The sequence below is a fragment of the Lissotriton vulgaris genome, chromosome 5, assembly GCF_964263255.1.
Source record: "Lissotriton vulgaris chromosome 5, aLisVul1.2, whole genome shotgun sequence".
In the NCBI taxonomy this organism is placed as follows: Eukaryota; Metazoa; Chordata; class Amphibia; order Caudata; family Salamandridae; genus Lissotriton; species Lissotriton vulgaris.
In genome coordinates, this window is record NC_141693.1 from 1,473,034,884 (window position 1) to 1,473,048,013 (window position 13,130).

A 13,130-nucleotide genomic window follows, 5' to 3' on the forward strand; every position below is an offset into this window, starting at 1 on the left:
GTAGGACCGAATGATTGACGGTGTCGAACGCCGCGGTTAAATCAAGTAATATGAGGGCCGTTCTTCCACCGTCGTCCATGGTCTTCCTGATATCCAATGTTGCCATGATAAGGGCTGACTCAGTTGAATGGCATGCTCGAAAGCCATGTTGTGTAGAGTCAAGAAGATTATTCTTCGTAAGAAAAGTCATCAGTTCTAAGTTCATGGCTTTCTCGAGGATTTTAGCTGGTAGAGGCAGACAGGAGATGGGCCAATAGTTTTTAGTTTCGGAGGGATTGAGTGAGTCTTTTTTCAGAATCGGGTGGATACAGGCCTTCTTCCAGATTGAGGGGAAGGAGTTCGAGCATATAGCCTTGTTTAATAGAGAGGTCAATACTCCAGTTATAGCTAATGGAATAGAATGCAGAATGTGCGGAGGGCATGGATCCAATGGAGATCCTGATTTCATCTGTAGGAGAAGGTCCCCGACCTCCGACTCCTTTAGCATAGGAAACCTAGGAAAGACAGGGAAAGTGGGAGGTGAAGATTCCTCAGTGTCCACTGCCGGGACCTGGGTAGGAGTGACCGAGATGTTAAGGCTGGTATTGGAGTTGGTGGCTACGTTGCCGAGACCGTCATAAACAGCCTGTACTTTGCTCTGGAAAAAAGCAGCAATATTCCCGACAAAGTTCTGGTCCGGTGTACATATAGTGTCTCGCGGGGTTTTTGCCAGAAGGGTAACAGTCTTAAAGAGCTCTCTGGCAGAGTTGGGGGCTTCTTGGATTCTGGTGGTGTAGAATGTGGATTTGGCCTGAATAATCGCTGCCTTATACTCCTGCAGAGCTTTGGAGTATTCGGCCTTTTTGAGAGCGCAGTAGTTGGACCGCCAAATGCGCTCAGCTTTGCGGCATTTGAGTTTGATTAATTTCAACTCAGCTGTATACCACTGTGCGGTGGCCAACCGTTTCTTAGGCACTCGGGACTCCAGAGGAGCTAGCTCATCGGCAGCCTGAGCAATCCATCTGTTAAAGCTGGAGGCTCCAGTGTCGATGCTACATTGCTCAAATGTAACTTGTATAGATACAACAGGGGTGGCTCCTTTGTTTGAGCGGAGGAGCATCACTCCACTATGAAAGCACCAAGTCAGAGCTGACAAATAAAACGGTAATAAAGTTTATTCCTTACCATTTTATTTTTTAAGCAACCAACCCGTACTGAAAGGAGTGACAGGACGGGGCAGGACCAGTGCTGCTGTGATGAGTGGCGGCAGCAGTGAGCTTACAGCCTGATTCATCAAGCTGATTTGCGCTCGCAAAGGGCCAGATTCTGAGAATCTGGCCCTTTGCGAGTGCGATTTTTGCATTTGGGATTCATCATCCCAAATGCAAAAATCGCTATTACCGAAATCGCATATTTGCGAGGAATTGGATTTAAGGAATCTCTAATAGAGATTCCTTAAATCCAATTCATCAACCAATTAGAAAATACGAAATCGCAATATTTGGTCGCAATTTACCACCAAGTCTGACTTGGTGGTAATTTGCGAAAAAAGAGTAAAAAGCACTTTAGTGCATTTTTATCTTTTGCATGTTACACACACACATGTCCTTTGGACATGTGTGTGCGCAACACCTGTTCAAATGTGCATTGAGGGGTGCTACATGGTGTCCTTTGGACACCCCTGGCACCCTTCAAATCGCTATCTTATTTGCGATTAGCAAATTGCTAATCCCAAATAAGGAATTTGTAGGAATCGCATTTTATTTTGCGATTCCTACATGAATACCATTTTGCGAGTCTCTAATAGCGATTCCTTATGATTCTCTATTAGAGACTCGCAAAACGGTACCTTGATGAATCAGGCTGTTAGCTCTTTAAAATGCGCTTGCCTCTATGGTCTTCCATCTTGTGACGGCCAGCCAGACAAGCGCATTTTGACCTTCTGTAACTTAGCTTTCTTTAACAGCAAGGCTAGAGAAAGCACAGGCCTCCAGTGCTCCTAGGAGCACTGAGTACGTCCGCTCCAACCAATCCTGGCACTTCTCTCATGCTGGTGAGAGCAGCGCCAGGATTGGTTAGAGAAGTTTACTGCTGGATCTCGCCTTGGAGCCGACCAGAAGACGAAGGAGGATGTCGTATTTATTTATTTTTTGTTACCTGCTCCAACCCTCTATACATGGAAGCCGCCACTGAGATAAAGCACACTTCCAACTATGTGCAGAACCACGGTGTAGTGTACAATGCAGGCTCAGCCACCAAACACTTTGGCATCTGTGTAAGGGGTTTACAGGCAGCTCACTCTTTTTGCCCAGCTGTTGTTGAGAGCCAACACCCCTTTTTTCTCTGGAAATGGCCATTTCAGTGAACAAGGTGGCAAAATGAAGTGACACTATGGGGCAAATTTATAAATAAGTGGCAGAGCGTGACGTTAGCCTCCTTGGCTTAATGCTGCCCTCAACCACTTCTGAAACACAGGGCTGCACCGTATTTACAAGAATATGGTGCAGCCTTGCATTCCTTCTGCGCTGGCGCTAATTTAGCAGCCGAGTGCCAACATAGACACCTTTGCACCATTGTGCAAGGGTGCCTGTATTGAGGGGAATGATTGTTTATGTACAGGAAAGTGCACCTTCCTGCACATAAACAATCTGAAATGGAGTTTTAAAACTTGTATGTGTGCTGCTTAATGCAGCACACATAGGAGTTGCAAAATGTAAATTTTTTTAAATGATGGTTTATGTACAGAAAGGGACACTTTCCTGCACATAAACAATAAATGGAGTTTTGCTGTTTCTATGTGTGCTGCACGATTCAGCCCAAATGGAAACAGCAAAACTAGGAGAAACTAAACAGTTCTCCTCATTCACCAGGGTAAGGCCAGGTTTTACCTGGTCTTAATTTTGGCACTGCCCCATATTTACGCCACCCTTGTAAATATGGGGGAGCATCAAAATCAACGAGTGTTGTGGTGGAATGCCCACCACAACACCTACTGCCCCCCTTTCACGCTAAGTATAGCGTAAAGGGGTGCCTTATTCACAAGGAGGCGTTAAGCCATGTTTAGTGACTTGACCCAGCCTTGTGAAAAAGGGGAATCCCCTATCACCACTACAACGTCGAGAGAAGTGATGTTGCGGCGGTGATTGGGGCTTGTAAATATGCCCCTATGAGCCTAAGCCATCCACACCTGTCAGGACCCAGCTGCTGTGTCCACACCAAAACCCACCAGCTTAGCTTATTTGATCTATTCCACCAGTAGTCCGTTGGGCAAAGGTCGTACCTCCCAAACGCCTCACCCCCCAGCAGAACTGGGGCCAGCAAGAGGAGACTGTGGTCCTGGGTAAGAAAAAAGCACATGGACACTCTGGCACCACCAGATCCAGCCCCATCTATCCGCTTAGCTATAATGCACAGCCTGCTTGTTAAAGGTGGAGCACCTTTTGGTTAGATTTCAGGTGCCTTAATTGCCAGATAATAATTTGAATCCATAATATAACAAAAGAATGCAACATGTGGCAATGGCATCTCCCTTCTGCCACTAAAGCCTCCCACTACCCTTGATGGCTCACCCAAAAGCAAGAACGTAGGAGATACTTTCTCACTCTCCAATTTTTCTGAGGCTCCATAAAATTGTATAAGTTCTTTTAACAAGTAAGCATGCTTTCCCACGTTCTTCTTCCACTGTGCCTATGAAGAGCACTATGTTAGTGCACAGGGGACCGCTGCTAACCCTGACATCAACGGCCTCAAGTGAGGACAGCTTTTAATACTAAATTACTCATAGCCCACCTCTGGACCCCCACCCCCTCTGATACCCCCCACAGAAAGTGACAGCACACAGAGCTGAAGTCTCCCTGACCATGCCTTTGGAATAGACCATACCTGGGAACTCCATAGAAAGAGTTGCACCCATCTGCACTGTAGTATCACTCTACAACACTTGTAGGGTCCCCTCACCCACCAAGCCCTAACAGCACCATTGCCGAGACTACTGAGTATTTCAATAAACAAAGTTCTCTGTTACACTTTGCTCCTTAAGGGGCAGGAAAAGCCAAGATTTATTATGCAAAACAGGGGCATATTTACTAGGAAGTGGCAGAGCGCGGCAATAGCCATCTTCGTTTGACTCCGCCTTCCGCCAGTTCCAAAACGCAGGGCTGTACCGCATTTACAAGAATACGGTGCAGCCCTGCATTTCCCCCTGCTTTGGCGCTACTTTTAGCTACCTAGCACCAACCCAGAAACCCTTGCACCATAGAGAAAGGGTGCCTGCGTTGTAGGGAAAATTGTTTAAGTACAGGAAACATTCCCTTACTGCACCTAAACAATCTGGAATGGCATTGTGAAACATCTATGTGTGCTGCTTAATACAGCACACATAGAAGTTACAAATCATCATTTTTTTTATTGACTGTTTATGTGCAGGAAGGGTCACCTTACTGGATATAAACAAGTAATGGCCTTTTGCTGTTTCTATGTGTGCTGCACAGCACAGCACACATAGAAACAGTAAAAACGAGGAGAAATGAAACATGTTTTCCCTGGTCTTAATTTTGGGCAGCCCCATATTTACGCTAACCTTGTAAATATGGAGCAGCATCAAAATCAATGGGTGTTGCTGTGGGAATGGCCACCCGACACCCATTGCCCACCCCTTTTTTGCTAAGTATAGCGTGTAAGGGGGGCCTTATTCAGAAGGAAGCACAACGCCACTTCAGGTGGCTTAACACAGAATTGTGAATTAAGCAAAGCCCCAATTGCCACCACAACATCAGAAAAAGTGATGTTGTGCTGGTGATAGGGGCTTGTAAATATACCCCACAGGGTGATAGTTGGCAACGTGTGTGGTATCAGGAATTTGAAACTGATACCCTACCACGCCGTATCCATGGAAACAAAAATTACATTAGATTCCTACTTTTGAACTCTGGATTGCTGAAAAGATTACTGATCGTGAAACTATACTGTGATTCGTTTGAGCCCTGAATAAGTCTCTAAATGAGACAAAACGCATCTGATATGGTTTTTGAGTTTTATAATCATTGAATAAAGAATCATCTGGAATAAAAAGAAAATACTTGGAATCTGGGAATCTTCTTTATATGTTCACTACTGTAAATTTTGTCCTGGTTATACTTTGTTTAGTGCTGAACTAATTTGTCTTGATATTTATTTCCTTGTTAAGGATTATAGAAGGAACTGCTCCTTGGTTTGTTTCACTACAACTTACTGCTCTGAAATGTAATTGTCGAGTGCGGTTTGCTATAGCCTCTACCCTCAGTATTTGTTCAAGTATGTGTGAATGCCTGTGCGTACATGCTCCGCCACATGAAAGCCATACCTATTGACTTTGACAATTCTTATTCAGAAGCAGGATTCTTAATGGGCTCCTTCCTCTGTAAGTCCTTATGCTAGGCTCGTTCTCAAAAACTGAATTCAGTGTGGCGTTGGTGCCTTGCTTGTCAACTAATGTATTACCTGGTATCTTCAATCAACGAATACCAATATAGCCCAGCAGGTTTTTTCTACTCTTTGTGGCTTTTATCATATGACTAACGCCCTCTTAAAGAAACACTTGACAACCTACATTTCTACAGTCAAGAAGGAAACTAGACAGTCCAGCACAGTGTCTAGTCCTTGACACCTGCTCACCCCCATGCCCTCACATGTATGTCTCCCCAAGAGGGATAGATCCTTACTAAACAATTCAAGTGGGCCATCTCTGTGCCTTTTCCTACTTTTGCAAATCTGTCACCCTTTGGTGCGAGTTAGTTTTGGGACCGAAGTGGTGTACACATGTTAGGGGTAGCTGCGCGGTCTTAGCACTGAGCATGGGCAGGCTATGAACATTCATGGATAGGGCTGCTGCAAGAGACTTAGTGGTAGGTGTAAATCTTGGGCTGTCTGACGTTTGAGCCTGAGAACTGTGTAACCAGATGATATAAGTCTTCTGTCTAAGAAATTAGGATATGTGTCACTGGGGATAACGCTGCTCTCCAATCCTGAGCAGGAGACGTTTAAGATACCAGTCTACACTGTCAACTTCATCCAATGTTGAAGCAGTTTCTTCACTCAGAAAACAAAAAGAAGCATAACAGAATGTGAGGGGTCCCTCTGAAAGATAAGCTGAAGGGGCCCACACACCATGCTCCGCCCCCTCCCGCCTCTAGAAACATCTGTATTAACGTGTATTTTGCAGCTGTATGAAGAACTACATAAACCGAGTTTGGGACTGTGTCTTGTCCTTTCTCTCTCTCTCCCTCTTTGCCTCTCCCTCTTAGCAGTCTCTCTGTATTGCCGCTTCCTTTGCTCTGCCTTTTGAGCTTCTCCTGGTCGCCACTCTCTTGACTTTGTCTTTCTGCACTCCAGAGCTCAGTTTCATAGTGAGAGACAGTGGGGTGCCTTTCTTTCCAGGCCTCTACACCAGCAAGAAACAAACGTTCCAAATTGCAGCTTTGCTACCTTTTTTCAGCCTGAAAAGACAGACTGAAGCTAAACAGCACTTGCTGTGCATTGCTGGGGCACATGACACCAGTAGGGGCTGAGGGCCGCCTCCAGTATGGGTAAGCCTAAGGCCCTTTGCATGGCGGGGGGACTCTGTTACACCCCTGATTACACATAGATATTGCTTTCCAACCACTGATTCCCATGTGATCAATATCAGTGGTAGAGGCTGAATATCTGGTAAGATTTTAGTCTGTGGTCACAGAGGTATGCACAGAGCCCTGCAGTGAATGCCTTAGCCTAGTGAGCTGCCAGACTAACCTCACCTGAGGGATAGCTCTGCTATCTGTGATCTAAACTTGTTCACTCGGTGTTACTTGAAGCATACCTCTTCTTTCTGGCCTTTGAGATCTGTATATCCTATAGGATGATTCTATTGTTCAGAGCCAGAGCCTGTACAATCTGTTTAATATGAGGGCTAGTCCTGCTGTTTGATTTTGCAACCCCTCCCCCACCTTTCCTACCTGTTGGATGAAAGACAGATGTCCTGAAGCCGGGATCTTTCTGGAGCTGAATCTCCCGCAGTGTGAAGATGGAGGCAGCTGTGGGATTCAAAGGAAACACAAGAGCATGAATCTCCCTTTAAAAGACAGCTGGCTTTGGATGTGTAGGACTGAGATGAGGTGGCTTCTGCCCTGCCTGTGTGGCATGTGTTCCATGGTGCTTTGGATGGTAGAGCCCACGCTCACCTGCTATAATACCCGAGTTACTGTGTGTGTTACAGGGAGCACCTCTTACCTTGCCTTGCCTTTATGACGTTTAGTATTTGAAGATCTTCTAGGAAACCTCTCTCCCTTCTATGGTACATGTTATCATTGCTTTAACCCCTTCACTGCGGCGGCTATTCTGCCGCAGTGCTAAGGGGGGAGGACGGACGAGCGGCGGGCGCATGCTGGTGACGGAACCGCTCCGTCATCAGCGTCGGTTGCGCTGTGCTAATGACGGAGCGGTTCCGTCACGGCCCAGCCCGCTCAATAGAACGCTCAGTGCAGGCGCAGAATCCGTGCCGCTCAGGCGTGCCGAGCGGGCCGTGATGGAACCGCTCTGTCATCAGCACAGCGCGACCGCGGCCGATGACGGAGCGGTTCCGTCATCAGCAGGGGAGGGGTTAATAGATTAAGGGATCTTCCTGTCACCACATAGTTGGTATGACTGTAGGACAGTGCCCTCCCCCCCACCCCCGCTCTTATGATTTGTGCAGCAGCCAGGTGTGCAGGTAGGCATGAGCGAATTTTGCGGATCTCGCGTTCGCGAATTTTGCGGATTTGCAGATTCGCAATCCGCAAAATCCGCGAATTCCGTTGATTTTTTTTTTTGTGTTCGCCCGTGTTTCTGCCAGTTCGCGAGGGTTTTGTACACTTTCGCAAATTGCGAACTTACCTGTCGGGTCGCAAGTTTCGCGAACTTGTTGTTTCTACGTGTCCAGCCTGTTTGGGACACTCTTCTTCATCACTGCCACTCTCTGTCACCACTGCCACTCTCTGACTACTCATGCCACCCTCTGGCCCACCCATGCCACCCTCTGTTTCATCACCACACCCTCTGGTTGTCCAGTGTACATTATTTTCGGCAAAGCAAAGCACACCTTCCCTGCCTCAAGTGACCTGAATTAATTTGGGGCTGATTAATGTGTCACAGAATATTTTTTTAGCTGGCACCTGCTTCCTTAGTGCGCCCTGATTAGTGATCTTTTGCACTTGCTAAGTGCTTTCATTGTTGCAAAATTAGTTACAACACCTGCCCTGCCCCAACTGACAATAATGAATTAGGGGCTGATTAATGGATTTTAACTTCCAGCCTGGCTCCTGCTTGTCTCCCTTAGCTGTAATTCAGGACCTTTGTGTCATATGTGTAACTATTCTGAGGTTCAGAGCAGGGTCACATAATAGTTTCAACTGGCAACTGAACTCTGGAGGGGCCCCTCAGGAAGCACTACAGGAAATGGCTACTAATGATGAGCCTGAACTTTTGAACCTGGTAAGTAGTTACTTTCAGTTTTGCTAAGATCGTATTTCTGCAATTTTGCACTTATTCGCGGGGCGCGAACTCACGCGAACTCACGCGAACAGTGCGAGCAGTGCGAGCAAAATCCGCTGCTCGCGGATTTGCGGATTTTGCGGGAGATTCGCAAATCTCGCGGATTGCGGATTTCCCGAAAATCCGCAAAATCCGCGAGCGGAACGGATTTTCCGCCCACCCCTATGTGCAGGGAGCTCCTGAAGACAACCAGCTTCCTCTCATCACTGTGCCTGTGTGATATGTGTTACTCTAAGCAATATTAAGAGCTCCCTCTCATCACTATGCCTGTGTGATTTGTGTTACTGTAAGCACTTTGAGAGCTCCCTCTCATTACTGTGCCTTTGCGATACGTGTTATTGTAAGCTCTTCAACGCTCCCTCTCATCATTGGGCCTGTGTGATATGTGTTACTCTAAGCTCTGTGAGAGCTCCCTCTCATCATTGGGTCTGTGTGATATGTGTAACTGTAAGCTCTCTGAGAGCTCCCTCTCATCATTGGGCCTTTGCGATATGTGTTACTCTAAGCTCTGTGAGAGCTCCCTCTCATAATTGGGCCTGTGTTATATGTGTTACTCTAATCTCTGTGAGAGCTCCCTCTCATCATTGGGTCTGTGTGATATGTGTTACTGTAAGCTTTCTGAGAGCTCCCTCTCATCATCGGGCCTTTGCGATTTGTGTGACTTTAAGCTCTGCAAAAGCTCCCTCTCATCACTGGCCCTGTGTGATATGTGTTACTCTAAGCCCTGTGAGAGCTTCCTCTCATCATTGGCCCTATGTGATATATGTTACACTAAGCTCTGCAAGAGCTCCCTCTCATCACTGGGCCTTTGCGATACGTGTTACTCTAAGCTCTGCAAGAGCTCCCTCTCATCACTGGGCCTGCATGATATCTGTTACTCTAAGCTCTGTGAGAGCTCCCTCTCATCACTGGCCCTGTGTGATATGTGTTACTCTAAGCTCTGTGAGAGCTCCCTCTCATTACTGGCCCTGTGTGATATGTGTTACTCTAAGCTCTGTGAGAGCTCCCTCTCATTACTGGCCCTGTGTGATATGTGTTACTCTAAGCTCTGTGAGAGCTCCCTCTCATCACTGGGCCTGTGTGATATGTGTTACTCTAAGCTCTGTGAGAGCTCCCTCTCATCATTGGGCCATTGTGATATGTGTTACTCTAAGCTCAGTGAGAGCTCCCTCTCATCACTGGCCCTGTGTGATATGTGTTACTCTAAGCTCTGTGAGAGCTCCCTCTCATCACTGGGCCTGTCTGATATGTGTTACTGTAAGTTCTGTGAGAGCTCCCTCTCATCATTGGGCCTGTGTGATATGTGTTACTCTAAGCTCTGTGAGAGCTCCCTCTCATCATTGGGCCTGTGTGATATGTTACTGCAAGCTCTTTGAGAGCTCCCTCTCATTATTGGGCCTATGCGATATGTGTTACTCTAAGCTCTGTGAGAGCTCCCTCTCATCATTAGGCCTGTTTGATATGTGTTACTCTAAGCTCTGTGAGAGCTCCCTCTCATCACTGGGCCTGTATGATATGTGTTACTGTAAGGTCTGTGAGAGCTCCCTCTCATCATTGGGCCTGTGTGATATGTGTTACTCTAAGCTCTGCAAGAGCTCCCTCTCATCACTGGGCCTTTGCGACATGTGTTACTCTAAGCTCTGCAAGAGCTCCCTCTCATCACTGGGCCTGTATGATATGTGTTACTGTAAGGTCTGTGAGAGCTCCCTCTCATCATTAGGCCTGTGTGATATGTGTTACTGTAAGCTCTGTGAGAGCTCCCTCTCATCACTGGGCCTGTGTGATTTGTGTTACTCTAAGCTCTGCAAGAGCTCCCTCTCATCACTGGCCCTGTGTGATATGTGTTACTGTAAGCTCTGTGAGAGCTCCCTCTCATCACTGGGCCTGTGTGATATGTGTTACTCTAAGCTCTGTGAGAGCTTCCTCTCATCATTGGCCCTATGTGATATATGTTACTCTAAGCTCTGCAAGAGCTCCCTCTCATCACTGGGCCTTTGCGATATGTGTTACTCTAAGCTCTGCAAGAGCTCCCTCTCATCACTGGGCCTGCATGATATGTGTTACGCTAAGCTCTGTGAGAGCTCCCTCTCATCACTGGCCCTGTGTGATATGTGTTACTCTACGCTCTGTGAGAGCTCCCTCTCATCATTGGCCCTGTGTGATATATGTTACTCTAAGCTCTGTGAGAGCTCCCTCTCATCATTGGGCCTTTGCGATATGTGTTACTCTAAGCTCTGTGAGAGCTCCCTCTCATCACTGGCCCTGTGTGATATGTGTTACTCTAAACTCTGTGCAAGCTCCCTCTCATCACTGGGCCTGTGTGATATGTGTTACTGTAAGCTCTGTGAGAGATCCCTCCCATCATTGGGCCTGTGTGATATGTGTTACTCTAAGCTCTGTGAGAGCGCCCTCTCATCATTGGGCCTGTGTGATATGTGTTACAATAAGCACTGTGAGAGCTCCCTCTCATCATTGGGCCTGTGTGATATGTTACTGTAAGCTCTGTGAGAGCTCCCTCTCATGATTGGGCCTGTGTGATATGTGTTACTCTAAGCTCTGTGATAGCTCCCTCTCATCACTGGGCCTGTGTGATCTGTTACTGTAAGCTCTTTGAGAGCTCCCTCTCATCATTGGGCCTTTGCGATATGTGTTACTCTAAGCTCAGTGAGAGCTCCCTCTCATCATTGGGCCTGTTTAATATGTGTTACTCTAAGCTCTGTGAGAGCTCCCTCTCATCACTGGGCCTGTATGATATGTGTTACTGTAAGCTCTGTGAGAGCTCCCTCTCATCATTGGGCCTGTGTGATATGTGTTACTGTAAACTCTGTGAGAGCTCCCTCTCATCACTGGGCCTGTGTGATTGGTGTTACTCTAAGTTCTGCGAGAGCTCCCTCTCATCACTGGCCCTGTGTGATATGTGTTACTGTAAGCTCTGTGAGAGCTCCCTCTCATCACTGGCCCTGTGTGATATGTGTTACTGTAAGCTCTGTGAGAGCTCCCACTCATCACTGGGCCTGTGTGATATATGTTACTCTAAGCTCTGCAAGAGCTCCCTCTCATTACTGGGCCTTTGCGATATGTGTTACTCTAAGCTCTGTGAGAGCTGCTTCTCATCATTGGGCCTGTGTGATATGTGTTACTCTAAGCTCTGTGAGAGCTCCCTTTCATCATTGGCCCTGTGTGATATGTGTTACTCTAAGGTCTGTGAGAGCTCCCTCTCATCATTGGGCCTGTGTGATATGTGTTACTCTAAGGTCTGCAAGAGCTCCCTCTCATCACTGGGCCTTTGCGATATGTGTTACTCTAAGCTCTGTGAGAGCTCCCTCTCATCATTGGAGCTGTGTGATATGTGTTACTCTAAGCTCTGTGAGAGCTCCCTCTCATCACTGGGCCTGTGTGATATGTGTTACTCTAAGCTCGGTGAGAGCTCCCTCTCATCACTGGGCCTTTGAGATATGTGTTACTCTAAGCTTTGCGAGAGCTCCCTCTCATCACTGGGCCTCCGTGATATGTTTTACTCTAAGCTCTGCGAGTGCTCCCTCTCATCATTGGGCCTGTGTGATATGTGTTACTCTAAGGTCTGTGAGAGCTCCCTCTCAACATTGGGCCTGTGTGATATGTGTTACTCTAAGCTCTGTGAGAGCTTTCTCTCATCATTGGGCCATTGCGATATGTGTTACTCTAAGCTCTGTGAGACTTCCCTCTCATCACTCTCCCTGTGTGATATGTGTTATTGTAAGCAATGTTAGGAGCTCCCTCTCATCATTGGGCCTGTGTGATATGTGTTACTGTAAGCTCTGTGAGAGCTCCCTCTCATCATTGGGCCTGTGTAATATGTGTTACTGTAAGCAATGTTAGGAGCTCCCTCTCATCATTGGGCCTGTGTGATATGTGTTACTGTAAGCTCTGTGAGAGCTCCCTCTCATCATTGGGCCTGTGTGATATGTGTTACTCTAAGCTCTGCAAGTGCTCCCTCTCATCATTTGGCCTTTGCGATATGTGTTACTCTAAGCTCTGTGAGAGCTCCCTCTCATCACTGGCCCTGTGTGATATGTGTTACTCTAAACTCTGTGCAAGCTCCCTCTCATCACTGGGCCTGTGTGATATGTGTTACTGTAAGCTCTGTGAGAGATCCCTCCCATCATTGGGCCTGTGTGATATGTGTTACTCTAAGCTCTGTGAGAGCGCCCTCTCATCATTGGCCCTGTGTGATATATGTTACTCTAAGCTCTGTGAGAGCTCCCTCTCATCATTGGGCCTTTGCGATATGTGTTACTCTAAGCTCTGTGAGAGCTCCCTCTCATCACTGGCCCTGTGTGATATGTGTTACTCTAAACTCTGTGCAAGCTCCCTCTCATCACTGGGCCTGTGTGATATGTGTTACTGTAAGCTCTGTGAGAGATCCCTCCCATCATTGGGCCTGTGTGATATGTGTTACTCTAAGCTCTGTGAGAGCGCCCTCTCATCATTGGGCCTGTGTGATATGTGTTACAATAAGCACTGTGAGAGCTCCCTCTCATCATTGGGCCTGTGTGATATGTTACTGTAAGCTCTGTGAGAGCTCCCTCTCATGATTGGGCCTGTGTGATATGTGTTACTCTAAGCTCTGT

General features: G+C 47.0%; 1 protein-coding gene across 1 annotated transcript in view; it reads right to left on the minus strand.

Moving 5' to 3' along the window:
- The window catches only part of CDK18 (cyclin dependent kinase 18), a 644,959-nt gene that overhangs the window by 65,480 nt on the left and 566,349 nt on the right, over positions 1–13,130 (minus strand). Inside the window, exon 15 of the mRNA XM_086923438.1 lies at positions 6,948–7,025. Coding sequence (XP_086779564.1) covers positions 6,948–7,025 — 78 coding nt within the window. The remainder of the gene's footprint in view (positions 1–6,947; positions 7,026–13,130) is intronic.